Source organism: Cervus elaphus, chromosome 16 (assembly GCF_910594005.1).
Source record: "Cervus elaphus chromosome 16, mCerEla1.1, whole genome shotgun sequence".
NCBI lineage: Eukaryota > Metazoa > Chordata > Mammalia > Artiodactyla > Cervidae > Cervus > Cervus elaphus.
The window spans coordinates 42,600,042-42,615,489 of record NC_057830.1 but is presented as its reverse complement, the minus strand read 5'-3'; the positions used below and the strand labels follow the sequence as shown (position 1 = coordinate 42,615,489).

General features: G+C 41.9%; 1 protein-coding gene and 1 non-coding gene across 3 annotated transcripts in view; one reads left to right on the top strand and one right to left on the bottom strand.

Annotated features, from left to right (window-relative positions):
* The first annotated feature begins 312 nt into the window (after nt 1-312).
* The window catches only part of XPO7 (exportin 7), a 93,454-nt gene continuing 78,318 nt past the window's right edge, over nt 313-15,448 (top strand). For both annotated transcript variants that reach the window (XM_043927197.1, XM_043927196.1), the window contains exon 1: nt 313-462. In XM_043927197.1, coding sequence (XP_043783132.1) covers nt 445-462 — 18 coding nt within the window. In that variant the 5' untranslated portion in view covers nt 313-444. The remainder of the gene's footprint in view (nt 463-15,448) is intronic.
* TRNAC-GCA lies at nt 7,829-7,900 on the bottom strand. The gene has a single exon. It is a non-coding gene; the product is annotated as a tRNA-Cys (tRNA).

The window sequence follows — 15,448 nt, the reverse complement described above, 5'->3', positions numbered from 1 at the left end:
GGTGCAGGGGTCTGGTAGGGGACAGGTCCTGGTCCCTCCGGGAGCCCTCGCCAAGCCGATGAGCTAAGGCAGCGCAACCTCCCGCTGCCGCTCTCGCCGGCCCGCCGGAGCGAGCGCGGCCCCTTTAAAAATCATGTAAACAAAGCTTTGTTCCCCCGGCCCCCTCCCCTCGCGCCCCCCGGCCTGCTCCCTCCTCCACCCGCCTCCCGCGTCTCCGGGCCGCTGACGTTGCCGCGCCTTTACGCCGTCCCAACGGCGCTGCGCATTCTCCAACCGCGGCCCCAGCCGCCCGGGCCTGCGCAGCCGGGCGGCGCTACGCCGCGAGCGCAGCGCGACGAGTCCCCAGCGCGCAGGCGCAGCGGCGACGGCGGCGGCGGCGGCGGCCCGGCCGAGGTGCGCGTTGGGGGGGAGGGGGGGGCCGCAGAGGAGCATGAATGGAGCAAAATGGCGGATCATGTGCAGGTGAGAGGAGCTGCGGGGGAGGGGGCGGCCGCGGAGAGTGGGGAGTGGGGGCGCGCGCGGCCCGAGGGGCTCGGGCAGGGTCGGGGCTCGCCGGGCCCGCGCCGCCGCCACTCGGGGCTCCGGAGACGCCGCCCCGTCCCGGAGCCCTGGGGCCTTTCCCGCCTCCCGGGCCGGGGGCCTCCTCCATCCCCTCCCACCCGGTCCCACGCCTCTCGCGCGGGGCTGGAGGTTCAGGGATCCGCGCCCCGGCGGGCACAGCCTACATCGCTTATCAGTGACTGTCCTCACGCCGGAGGGAGGCCTCCCGCAAGTCCTCAGTGCCCCCCAAGACGGGGGCGGTAGGGAGACCCCTTGCCGACTCTGTCCTGAGGGGCACTTCCCGGTCACACCCGCCGGCCGTAAACAGATAACAAAAAGAATACCTCGCACTGATCAATCTCGCTCTACCGAGTCTTTCCCGCCGCCTTCCTCTTCTCGCCCCCGAACATAAGAGACCCCCTCCCTCCTGCCTCCTTCCCCGCTCCCACGGGTTCGCCCATCACTCCCCCACTCCTGATCGCACTGCCTGCGGGGCCGAGCTCCCCGATCCTCCAAAATGGGTGCTCAGGCCTGGGCCCGCCCTCCCTCCAGTCCCCCTATCCCCAGTGAAGGAGTTGAGTGCCCACACCTCCTCTGAAACGTGGGGTGGAGGGGGTGTGTCTGAATCGAGAGCTGCAACATTGGGTGCAGACGTTTGCTCTGGAGGGTCCCCATGGGGCTGCAGAGCTGCCCCGGGCGTGCTTTGGGCCCAGGCCACTTTTCTTCAAAGACAGGGCACAGGCCCTGGGAAGGGACAGACCCTTAACCGCTCCTAAAAGTAGCTGGAGGAGTCAGGGTTATTTCTTGCAAACTCGATAAAGTTTTTCCTTTCTGTGCCTTAGATCCGATAATTTTATGACACAGTTATTGTTACAGTTATATTGTCAGAAACCTTTGGATTTTCTAGGTAACCGCACGGGTTTTGTGTTGTGGGAAGTAGAAAGTAGAGAGTATAGCAAGTGTGTCTCCTTATTTTGCATATTGTATAGTTATCATTCCTCAAGTAAAAAGGAGAATCTTCTCACGTTTTGTCTACAAGGAAGTGGGGTGGTGTGGCTTCTGTCAGTTTCTTTGGGAGAGAACGGACTAAATTAATTCTCAGGCCAGGGATCAGTAGAGTAAATCTTTGAAGGGGGAAGCACAAGTTATCAGGACAGAATTATATAGAAAATTGTAACCACAGATGGAAGACCACAGATTTGTATTTGAAACCCAGTATCAGTAGCATAATTCAGAAGTAGCAATAAAACTTGATACAAGGTGATAATAATAATACTGTAGTTCCTTGAGTTTTATAGCAACCATTTCTAAGAAGCATGTAGGATTTTTATGTGATTTTTTTTTTTTCCTTCCATCCTAAAAGAGTAGATAGGCAAGAACTACTTCTGTCATTTTGAGGAAACCGAAGCATAGAACTGATGTTAGATTTATTTAGGAAGTGGATTGGAGGCTTCTGACTTTGGGTCCCATGCTCTTATCTACTGGGGAAACAGAAAAATAGTGTCAGAGAGCATTCCAGAATATGGTTTGAATAGATAGCCTTTCCGATGATGCTTTGGAAGACAGGAAGTTCGTGTACTTTTATGAATATACATGTCTTATTTCTTGCAAAGAAGTCCCTCTTCGTGTGATCTCTCCCACATTTTGAGTCAAAAAGGTTGTCATTCCTCACGAGAGGAATGTCAGGATGAGTTCAAGTGGTCTTCATAGCACTTACGTCTCAAAGGAGGGTCTGCCTTAGTAAGGAGTTGTTTTTTTTTCCCACCCACCCCAACATAAAAATCTACCAAATAAGAACTTACAACTTTTCAAAACAAAGGGGACTAGGCCAGTTCAGTGCTTCATTTTATTTCAGAGAGTTATAGTATGTTACTCTCTAAATTAGTGGTCTTTTCAACAACCAGATAAGTCCATGAAGGAATTTTTTCTCTTTATGCTTTTGTTTGTTAGACCACTAGATTACTTTTAGTTTTGGATACTTGGAGACTTAAACATGTACTTTATTGTAGCAGAAAACCTTCTCAAGAAAAAGATAAATTCTCCCCTGTGTGGAATGAGTAAATAAATGAAAAGATTAAGGACAAATCTGAAGTGCTTTGAGGGGCAGTATTTTTCTGAAAACACTATTGGGATATGAAGTTTAAAAAAGCCTACCACTGATTCAAGACAGTGATAATTTGAAAGCTTCATGTGTAGTTCTAAATAGTTGAGTCATTATGTAGCTAGTGCTTTCCTGAACCACCAGGGTGAGCAGTTTTGTGTTGTTTTTTCTGTTGACACTAAGTAAGTGTCATATGATTCTTAGGCTGGAGTCCTGAGCATCTCTTCTGATAAGTATTTAATGGAAGTCACAAAGCGATAGTAATGGAAAATTACAATATTTTGATTTGTCTTTTAGCTCTGTTGATGTCAGTAGTCAAGTCTCTTCAGAAGAGAGACTTGTAAGAACCTTCTCGTTGTGATAAGTTTCTTACTCTTGGTTTTAGAGGACTTTATCTAACAGCCACCAAGGAGGCAGTGATTGTTAAAAAATCAAACTCATTTGTATTTATCTTCCTAAAATGAATGGTCCTCCTTCCATTTTTTAAAAAAACTTATTAAGTTAGATGAAGATAATGAGGATTTGTTATTTTCACTTGCTGGGTAGTTATTGTAAAGAAATGAAAGTTAGCTTAGTGTACAGTGGTAACAGAAAAACTAAGAAGGATCATCAGACGTTAGTTTTAATAATGCTAGCTGGTATCCAGGCTCTTGAGAGTAAAAGGAAAATGTATATGATATAATTGGTTATTAAGTATATTATTTAACATATAAGTCTATATACATATGGGACTTCCCTATAGCTCAGATGGTAAAGAATCCCTCTGCAATGCAGGAGACCCTGGTTCGAACCCTGGGTCAGGAAGATTCCCTGGAGAAGGAAATGGCAACCTACTCCAGTATTCTTGCCTGGAGAATCCCATGGACAGAGGAGCCTGGCAGGCTACAGTCCATGGGGGTGGCAAAGAGTCAGACACGACTAAGTGACTAACACACATGTAAATATATTAAATGAATGATAATTCTGGGGTTTTGTTGGATTTATTCTATTGTTATCCCAGGTCTTACTCAGACTCTTAGAGTATTATTTACTGGTCTCTGCATTATGACTGAGTAGTAACAGAAAATACAGTTTCCACATAGTCATATTTGTTTAAATATTGACCACCACCGTAACTCTAGGGGTCAAGAAGAATCATTAAAACTGGCAGGTTAAAATTTAACAGAGTGCGAAAGTTTAGCCGGTTTAGAGGAAAAGATAGTTGTCTTTTTAGCTTTTAAAAACATGCAAGGAAACATGAAGGACTATGGGAGATTTATTTTGAGAAGAGAATTCTGTACAACTTTGGAGAATTTTAAAGGGGGAAAAATAGTTACTTTTGTAATTTTCTTTCGGCTAAACTGATACCGTAAGGGCTTAATGTGCCCAAAGCCCTTTGCTGTGCTGGGAATTGCAGAGGACTGGGGGCTGAAAAAGATACTGGAGCCGGACTGCTGCAGTGTCAGATTCTGAGACTGTCTTGGGGAGGCTGCAGAGTGCAGATGGATAGAAGAGCTAATACATTGATTGCAAAACATGCTACACTTGTGTTGGATCATACGAAATAGCTACACATTCCCTCTCTCACCCCAGCTACCTCTCCTGTGGATTTGTACAAATAATATGTCTGTATTTTAGACAGACACCTTTATATGTACTTGATAATTCTGACAGTGTTACTACCTCGTGTGAGAAAAGCCTTCAGAAGAATTAAGGGTTGTCTACGTGCATGTGATACCATTCAAGCACGCAATAAAACAAAATATTTCTGTAATGGAATCTCTAATTTAGATGGAGGTAGGAAAAGGGAGCATTAATAAAATCCCTGTTCTGTATCTTACAGATAAATTAACTTCCATTTGATCCCAAAATTGATGTTCATAACCACCAGCTGTATTTTCTTTCTTCTTGGTTGGGTTTGGAACATGATATTGTACCACAGCCCTTCGTGAGGTGCAAGTTGCCAATTTAAACCGATAAGCTGATGTGTCTATAGGTACAACTTCCAAGGCTACTTTGCTCACTTTTGTATATGTAAGGAAGAGAGTATTTAGATATTGCATCATATATGTATATTTTTTTTTCTTCTTTTAAACATCAAACATATTATCTCACAGATATTCTCAGAGTCAGGAATCCGGGAGTGTCTTGACTAGATGGTTCTAGTTGAGGGTCTGGTTGTCAAGCTGTCAGCTGAGGCTGTGGTTCACCTCCAGGCTTGACTGAGGATGGAGGACCTGTTTGCACGCTCACCCACACGCTCATTGGTAGGGATTAGTTAGTTGCAGGAGGGTGGGTGGGGGCCACAGTGCCTCACTGGCTATTGTCTGGAGGCTTCAACTCTTCACCACGCTGACCCTTCCTAGGATGTAATTTTTAAGGACTTCTTTTTTTACATTATGTAATGATATCTGCTATGTATCAGTGACCCATCTTTGTTAGGTGTTGTGTTTTTTTTTTTAAACCTCTTATTGAAATATTCCTTCAGACAGATACAAAAATAATAATTTTTCAGCCTGATGAATTTTCACAGAGTGTGCACTCTTATAACCAACACCCAAATCCACGATGTTTTTACTGCCTCAGAAGTCCCTCTGATGGCCCCCTCTACAACTACCCACACATCCTTCCTCCTGAGGATAATTACTGTCCTGTCATTTGATTTTTAAGAATGCTTTTAGGAGTCCAGCTGTGGAAGGCCTATCCATGAGAACTTGAACTTCAAAGCCAGGGGAGAAGCAGCATAGAAGACTGGTTCTTCAGTTTGGGGGTGACTTTGTTTGTTTGTTTAAGAATGTAATAGAAGCTGTGTGCTCTAGGGAGGTAAAGTATATATGTAAAAATTTGCCTACAATTTCAAGCTATTTAAGTACTGTAGAATTTGAGTTTAAAGATACATTACTTTTTAGGTGAAACACCTATCATATTTTATTGAGAAACTGATTTATAAGTCTTTCATAAGCTAGTTTAGGGTCTCAGTATATATTCCTGGAGAGTTACATGCAGGTTGAATTTTTAAATTACTGAATTTTTGAGGATGATGAAAAACAGTGAATGGCTGTTAAGCATTTAATGTCCTGTCTTACACATGCAAGGAAGTACAAGATGTGATGTCCTATTTTCAGGGGCCTTGCATGGTAATTAGATACTGAATCTGGGTTGAGTTGTGAATTTGTAGTGAGACATTGTTTTTGTCAACATATCCCTGAATGAAGGAGCTGTTGCTTCCATCACCTTTACCCCATTCCAGTATATCTGAGTTTGCACCTCACACTGAAAGTGAGTGACTCATGGTGGCAGGAAATTTTCAGTGAAATGAGATTGGTACCCAGGAGTCCATATCAGAATCTTGCGGAAAGGAGGGGAAATGTCAAAAAGTGAGTCTTAAGTGTATCTGATATTTGCATCCATGGCTCCTTACCCCTTCATACCTGTTTGTGCACACACACACAAAGACACACATACACACTCGTACTGTCATGAGTGGAAAGGACACATTTGAGAGAGGGCAGCACTGGAAACTTCATGCTAGCATTGGTTGGACTTTTAGCTTCTAACCATTTTACATGATCTCGTTTAATGCTCACAGCAACTCTACACAGTAGGTATTATAGAGATCATAGTGATGTTCCTTGAAATAGGCTGATGAAAGGACCTGGTATCTCTGGAAGACGAGAGCGCTACTGGAAGATTTAGGTTACAGTGTGGTGGTGGTTCTTGCACACCTCGCTGGTTGGGGGTGAGCAAAAGGGTGATACAGCACCGTGCTGAGCCCCTTGATGTGTGTTATGCCATTTAATTGGGCAACTAATTTAGTCTCCTTGAACCTGAATTACAGGTTAAGTCCCTTACAGGCTTCCCTGGTGGCTCAGATGGAAAGAATTTCCCTGCAATGCAGGAGACCCGGGTTCGATCCCTGGGTCAGGAAGAGCCCCTGGAGAAGGGATTGGCAACCCACTCCAGTATTCTTGCCTGGAGAACTCCATGGACAGAGGCGCCTGTTGGGCTACAGTCCACAGGGTGACAGAGCCCGACACAACTGAGCAGCTAGCACTTAAGTCCCTCACAGGCTTCCCAGGTGGCACCAGTGGTAAAGAATTCACCTGCCAACGCAGGAGGGGCAAAAGATGCAGATTCATTCCATCCCTGGGTTTAGAGGATCCCTTGTAGGGGGAACTGGCAACCCACTCCAGTATTCTTACCTGGAAAATCCCATGGACAGAGAAGCCGGGGCGGGGTGGGGAGGGAGGATTGGGGGGCAGTCCGTGGGGTCACAGTCAGACACGGCTGAGCACACACACACTTAAGTCCCTTATACTTTCAGCCTTCTGCTAGGATTTCTAGTTGTCATCCTTACCACTCTCTCCCAAATAAAGCCCCATCTTCTCAATTCATATGTACACTGTCATAAATTTTCCTAAGATATTTATGCACATACTTATATTTCCATTGCATCTATTTTAAATATGACTTCGTCTCCTCCACCTACCAATTTTTGTTGTGGAATGTGAGGGCTAAATCTGTAGCATGTCTCACAAATTGAGCCCTGTTATACCCCAGATAATAAGTAAAGAGCTCTCTTAAGCAGTAAGCAGTGAAGGACATTTTCTGTGGTGCCAAGAAATTAACATTATTAGTCAGATGTTGATGCTTGTAGCCTAAAGAATGATTATCACTTAAAGTCCCTGGGTTTAAGCCTCTCTTAGAGAAAAATTTAAGATGAAAAGCAGTCAAATGCTTTCCTATAAATACTTGGGAAAACAATTAAATTAATGAATATTCCTGTACTACATCAGGAAGTTGTGATCCTGTAGCTGTGGTGGCCTTTTAATTTTTAAGTGCACGAACCTATGTTGGTCACAAAAGCTGATCTCATTTCTAGTTTGTATGATAAATTATGATACTTGAAGTGTGTAGTTTCAGAAAGAATTGAGCATTATGCTAGACATATTCCCTAACATCTGAGTCAAGTATATGGTTAAAAGGGGTGTATTTAAGGTCAGAAATGGGAAAGGCAGAGTTTTCTAAAGGATTTTTTTTAAGCCTATTTAGTAATATTTGCAGAATTTTGAAAAAGTGAAAGTGAAGTCTCTCAGTCGTGTCCAACTCTTTGTGACCCCATGGACTTAGCCTACCAGGCTTCTCCGTCCATGGGATTTTCCAGGCAAGAGTACTGGAGTGGGCTGCCATTCCCTTCTCCAGGGGATCTTCCCAACCCAGGGATTGAACCTGGGTCTCCTGCATTGCAGACAGACGCTTTACCGTCTGAGCCACCAGGGAAGCCTGGTGTTTTGAAAACATGTGTCTTAAGTTTAGCAAATAATTTCAAATCTCAGTTTTTTCAACCAACTCATCTTCATTAACTCCTGAATTTTGGTATTTTACTTCTCTGTTCCAAAGCACATTGTCTAAAGTCAAGTATGACATTTAATTTGACTCTAGAAACCTGTAGCAGTGTTTGCTCTGAGAAGAATCTGGGGAGCCATGTTTGTATCTCACATATCTATACTCAGTTAAAAAATAAAACTATCCTATCTTTGACCAATGTATAGCTATAGACTATTTAAAATATTTTTTATTTTTTGTTAGTAGGTGATGTTTTAATCATTATTTTGCCATTGCTTCATCTGACAAGTCCCTGTAAGTTCTTGTCAAAAACTAGCCTAAATTTAAAAGAATGAATAAAACTTAACCAGAAAATGGGACCTTGTTTTCTTTCCTCTTAATGTTTTGAATTGATAATGTTGTTCCAGAGTTGAGCATATTTCTTCTAGTCTTCATAGACATATATATTTGTCATATAACAAATATTTTCAAACAAATTGAATCTGAGTGACAGGGTTTTTTGTTTTTGTTTTGTGATTTTTCTTAAGTAAGGACAATATTTCAGACATGTTACAAATGAAAACTTGTTTTAACCTAAAGGATTATTTACTAATGCTTGGAATCCTACGTTTTAGTCTTACTTATGATACATGTTCCAAACAGAGAGATCAGAGTGTATGAATAGGAAAGGTTTTCAATTCACAGAATTCCTAAAACTTGTCTGTTTAAAGCCCTTTGATACAAGTAACTACTAATGTGCCTACAGGTCCCTTCTGCAATGATGGTGTGAGACGCCAGGCTAACTTAACCTGTCCCCTGCTTACCCATCTCCTCAAGTTAAACAGCACTTATAAAAGTGAATAGAACAGTTCACAGAGATTGCTGTATATAAATCTAATGCCAGTGGAATCAAAACTTGCTTTAAATCACCTTTATATACAGTAAACAGCATCCATTTAAAGTGTACAAGTTGGCATATACATACCTTTGACTGCTTTACCACAATTAAAATACAGAACATTTCCTCCTAACTGCAGTCTGCCCCTCTCTCAGCCTTTAGTTCTTGACAGCCCTCATCTGCTTTCTGTCACTGTAGATTAGTTTGTATTTCCCGGAATTTTATGTAATGCATGTACTATGTACTCTTTGGGTTTTGATTTGTTTTACTCAACACAATGATTTTGAGTTTCACTCCCGTTTGTCTCATAGTATCAGTAGCTGGTTACTTTTTATTGCTGAGTAGTATTTCATGGTATGAATGTGCCACTTTATGTATCCATTCGCCCCTTGGTGGTATTTGGGTGGTTTTCCAGTTTTCAGTCCCTCTGAATAAAGGGTGTATAAATAGTTATATGGGAGTCTCTGTATAGACATAAATTTTCTCTTACATACTTGGAATAGGGTTACTGAGTCCTGTGATATGTTTAAGCTTTTAAAGAAACTGCTGAAGTGATTGTGGCATTTTACTTTCTCACCAGCAGTGTGTAATAGTTCCCAGGACTCTCTATCTGCTCCAGCCTTTGGTTTTGCCATCTTGTGGGATCATCTTGTGGTTTTAGTTGGCATTTCCTTGATGACTAACGGTGTTGTGTATCTTTTCTTGTGTCACTGGCCTTTCTTGTGTCTCATAGGCGTACAAGCCAGGCTGGTGCTTTGGCTCCACAACCTGTTTTCGAACGGCCTGAAAACTTAAGAATAGTTTTTGCATCCTTAAATTGTTGAAAAAAATCTAAAAGAGAACAATAATAATGATGTTCCATGACACATGATAATTACATGAAATTCTGATTTCTGTGTTCATAAATAAAAGTTATATTGGAACACAGCCACAGGAACTCCTTTCCAAATTGTGTATGGCCTCTTCTGTGTTACAGTGTTAGAGATGGATAGTTGCAACAGAGACCATTTGGCCTCCTGACCCACAAAGTCTAAAATAGTTACTCTCTGGTCTTCTACAGAAGTTTGCAGATTCCTGAGGGTATGTCCCCTCAAATCTATTGCCTGACCCTTCAGTGGGGAGAGGGCTAGCCCAGTATGGGTCTAACCCAAGCCCAGCTTGACAGGAACCAGATCAAACTTGATACATTTTGTTGACACTGGCATTTATGCTGCACTGTCCAGAATGGTAACTACTAGCCACATTTTGCTATTTTAAAGTAAAAATTAAGTTCTTCATTCAGCTGATCACATTTCAAGTGCCCAGTAGTCAGATGGTGGCTGCCATACTCTACAATGCAGTTACAACATCTTTCCATTATCATGGACACTGCTGTTGGACAGCGCTGCTCTGGAATAAGAAAAATCTGCCACAGACCCAAAGAGATGGTCACAGAAGTGGAACATAGGTTATAGAATTGTTTTCCTGTATGCCTACAAATATAAACTAAATCCTCATTCTCCCAAGTGTGTGAATGCAAGTGGACACATTTAATAATTTAACATTATAGTTCATGCTCTGAGCCTGTGATATGTTTTTTCTCTTACTTAGCCAAGGGAATGAGAGGAAGCAGTCAAATCATTAAAGAAATTCAGAATTTTACTGATAGGAAGTAGTGTTTTAGAGACTTTTAAAAAGTACCCTAAATGTATTCTTTGCCAAAGCACTTTGCAGAAACAGACCTTCTAAAATCCCCCTGTATTTGTAACCATTTTACAGATAAAATGAAGGGAGACTATTGAGGAAGGTATTAATTATATCACTTATTCAAGATGCTAAGCCTTACAGAGAACAGACTTATGGACACAGTGGGCAGGAGAGGATGGGACGAGTTGGTAGAGTAGCATTGAAATAGATACATTTCCTTGTGTAAAACAGATAGCCAGGGGAAATCTGGTGTGTGACACAGGGAGGTTAACCCTGTGTCTAGAGGGGCGGGGCGGGGCGGGAGGTGGGAAGGCGGCTCTGGAGGGAAGGGATGTGTGTCCACGTGACTCATTCGCTTTGTTCTATCCTACATCAGAAGCTAACGCAGCACTGCAGAGCAGTTATCCTCAATTGAAAAGTTTTTAAAGATGCTAAGTCTTGATATGCTAGCAGTTCTGGTTCCCTTTGGTTACTAATTTTAAAATATTATTGACCTTAAAGTTTTTCATAATTACAGCATTAGCTTTGAAAATAACCCAGAAATATTAGAAATTAAAATGGTTGAAACAACCTGTTTCATTCCTTTTAAGATTTTCCTTCATATCAGTGATAACTTGTTTTGTGGTTCAGCTCTTGGGGACAGACATAATCAATTTTGAATAATGAAGTGGAGCTCAGTAAATCCATTTTCAAGTAGTCACCCTCTTCTTCAGGAAAAAACATGTAATTATTATAGGCTTGCCAGTGGCTCAGTGGGAAAGACTCCACCTAAGATGCAGGAGACATGGGTTTGACCCATGGATCAGAAGAAGGAGCCCCTGGAGAAGGAAATGGCAACCCTCTCCATTATTCTTGCTTGGGAAATCCAATGGACAGAGGAGGCTGGCGGGCTATGGGGTCCATGGGGTCACAAAAGAGTCCGACACAACTTAGTGACTAAGCAACAAACAGCAGCGATGTAGTTATTATAGTGGATGAATTATCTTGTTCTTAACATAAATAGAAGTATTTATAAATTTTTAGTGACTAGACATCCATGTCAGTGTAATCCACACCAGAAATAAATGCTTTGCTGCACCAGCCAGCAGTGAGAAAGTAGAAAGTGGGCATTCTAGTGATGTTCTTATATGTAGATGTAAGGAGGTGTATAGTGAGGGAGGTACGGCATCAGTGCTCAAGGACCTGAATAACTAGAAATGTGTACCAGTAGGGCTTCCCAGTGGCGCTAGTGGTAAAGAACCTGCCTGCCAATGCAGGAGACGTAAGAGATGTGAGTTTGATTCCTGGGTCGGGAAGGTCCCCTGGAGGAGGGCATGGCAACCCACTCCAGTGTTCTTGCCTGGAGAATCCCTTGGACAGAGGAGCCTGGTGGGATACAGTCCATGGGGTCGCAGAGAGTCGGACATGACTGAGTGACTGAGCGTGCGCAGACACACGGGCTGTAGAGTGAGACGGATGCCAGGCTTCCCTTGGAGGGCCAGGGGAGGCGTCTTAACGTGCTGAGTGCTTAAGCCAGATCCAAAAAGACATGGTCTCTCCCGGTTGGTAAGAGTATACCTGGCAGAGGGAATGCCATAAGAAAAGATATATTTGTACACACACACGCACACACATACATACATATGTATTTATGTGTATATGTGTATATATATATACATATATGTATACATGGAACATTCCAAGAAAGTGAAAGCAGTGAAATGTTGCTGCTGTATAGGGAATAGAGGAGCTAAGTGAGAAATGAGACACTGATGGTGGAAGAGACCAGAAGGTAAAGAGCCTGTTACATCTCGGTAAGGAATTTGTACAGTGGATGTGCAGTTGAAAGCTTTTAAATAGAAGTGACAGAATAGTCAAATCACTGTGGTGATGATATAGAAAACTGATTGGATGTAGACAGTGCAGGAGATCAAGCAGTAGACCATGTAAGAAATAATTGGGACTTGAACTGACGTAAGTTAGCTGTGAGGATGGAGAATAGAAAATTGATGTTAAGGAGGTCACACTGTGGGGTTTGGTTAACAGTTGAATGTGTAAACTGAGAAGGCAGGCTTCTACATTTCTGGGCAGCAAAGTTGATAGTGAATGAATGAACAAGATGTTGAAGAGATAGTAAGGTCAGTCTTAAATATGCAGATTTTGAAGTGCTGGTGGACATTTGAGTGGCGGTGTCCAGTAGGCATTTCTTTACTGTTATCAGCTTGTTTAGAACTCATATTTTCATAGTGAAGGTCATAGCCTTCAGATGTAAATATGTAAAGTGTTAGCTGCTCACGATACACCCCTATCATATTTCTTACCAAGTCTTAACAGCAACTGTAAAACTGGAGTGAAACTCTTGGTATTTTATTCGTTTGTTTCCTGAAACAGCCTCAGATTGTGTTACCAGAGGCAGGAATAAAATGCTTTTGACAATTGGCTGGGAAATTGATGTGTGCACATGCATGTGTACTCAGCTACTTAGTCATGTCTGACTCTCTGTGACCCCAGGGACGATAGCCCCCCAGGCTCCTCTGTCCATGAGATTTCCCAGGCAAGAGTGCTGGGGTGGGCTGCCTTGTCTGCCTCCAGGGGATCTTCCCAACCCAGGGATCGAACCCATGTCTCTTGCTTGTCCTGCATGGGCAGGTGGGTTCCTTACCATTGCCCCCGCCCCACCTAGGAAGCCTGAAATTGACGTGCATGCAGTGTAAACAAGAGGTCATATTTAAAAGTTTGAGTAAAACTTAGTGTTGACAGCTCTAGCCATCAGTATCTCTTAAAGATTCTTTATTGTTAAAGCAGTTAAAACTAAATCCGCTTGATCTTGAACTGAATTTATAACCCTTGGTCTGTTTTGTCTTCCCATCCTATTTATATTTTTTGGAAAACCAGATTAGTTTTTTTACCCTCAAACACTAGTTATCTCCCGTCATAACTAATGTTTGAGGGGTATCCAGAAAAAACTTCTTTTTTAAAAACTCATTATTTCTTCTATGAGAGGATTCTTCTAAATCTGTTTCCCAACTTGCCTGGTCTTCCTTGTTGGCTGACTTGATGAGTTCTTGGATTTTTTGGCAGATCATGTAATAGTGTAGACTTAAGGCAAATTGATATTTTACAAACCTGTTAAGGGAAAAATTATTTAGAATTCCAAAGAATCAGAAAACTGACATGTATGGGGCATGTATGCCAAAACTTAAGAGACATTTACTTAAAACACTTTTTTGCTTTTTCTGTCAGAGGGTAAATAGAGAACTCCAAATTGTAGCTTCTTTGAATCAAAGTTTAGGGTTCTAAAATTAAGTGTTTGTGATTACCTTTATCTTTTTTCCTTTAATAGTCTGTTTTGAGGGCTTCCCTGGTGGCTCAGCTGATAAAGAATCCACCTGCACTATGGGAGACCTAGATTCAATCCCTGGGTTGGGAGGATCCCCTGGAGAAGGGAAAGGCTACCCACTCCAGTATTCTGGCCTGGAGAATTCCATGGACTGTACTCACAAAGCGCTGGACACGAACTGAGCGACTTTCACTTTCACTTTGACCTCCTTACACTTTTTGGTGGAGTCTTCTGAAGGAGTACATACAGTATTTGGGCTTTTCTCATGGGAAAAGAGATAAGGAGAGTTGAGAGGCTTTCTTCTGAATTTTTAGATCAGTAAAAGCTCTGTTCTCTATGCCTTTCTTAAATCTTCTTTCTTTCTTACTTACAAACATTTAAACTTTTTTTAAACAATAGTTAGAATGCTACTCAGTAGGCCGGAGGAGATGCTATCTTAATATCTCAGAATGTTAAATCTCAGCAAGGCTTAGAAATTACAGGCTGTTCATTCTTGATATGGACAGGCTGTTCGTTCTCTATATCTCCAGTCGTGTCCAGCTTTTTGCCACCCCATGGGCCGTAGCCCGCCACGCTCCTCTGTCCATGGAATTCTCCAGGCAAGGATACTGGAGTGGGTTGCCGTTCCCTTCTCTAGGGGATCTTCCTGACCCAGGGATCAAACCTGAGTCTCCTGCATTGCCAGCAGATTTTTTAAAACATACAACTGGGGGAATACAAGGGAAGTTGGCCTATATACATGGTATATGGTTTATTTGATATATGCACTGACTTCTTTTAAAGATCAAAGATGCGTTTCTGTAGGACAAGAAAGTAGTAATTGGCATGTGCTATAGTATTTTACTTTACTGCCACAGTTACAGGGCTACGTGACGTTCCGAGGTTTTCTTACGATGTTACCATTATTGCTGTTGTTTAATAGATGATGTGCTGTTTTGAAAATTCCTATAATTGAAAGATTCAGGGTTATATAAATCATGAGTACCCCAATCACATGTACAGGTTTAAGACTAGAGTACCACCCTGATCCCTGTGTTTAAATAGACAATTATTTTAATGATATACAATAGTAGCTTGCTTCCTCTTTAATATTACATTTTATTTAAGAAAGCATTTTAAAGCCAGTTAAACATGTCTCCACCAAATACTGTTTTTGTTTAGCTACAACTGAGTATTTATGATGTTACATTTATGAATGCAATAATTGTGTTACATACCCATGGTAACGAGAATAATACTGTTACCAGTTCATGAAATGGGATTAGAATCACATAATTTTTAAGCTAAAAAGAATCTTAGAGTGTGATGATAAAATTTTTAAAAATTTACATGCCCTCTTTTTCAAGGATAGCTATATATGTGTATATATATATGTGTGTATATATGAGGATGATAATGCAAGAATTTTAACTATCCCGGCCATTAAAATCTTAATTTTGTTATACAACTAGCAGAATTAAAGAAAAAATACAAGTCAACATGCTTAAGGAAGTTTATTAGACAAGAATAAGTTTAGACAAGAAAATGGTTTTTCAGACTATGTATTTCCTTTCTATGGGTCAGACACAATGCTAAATACTAGAGAAAAAGCAGAAGGGGA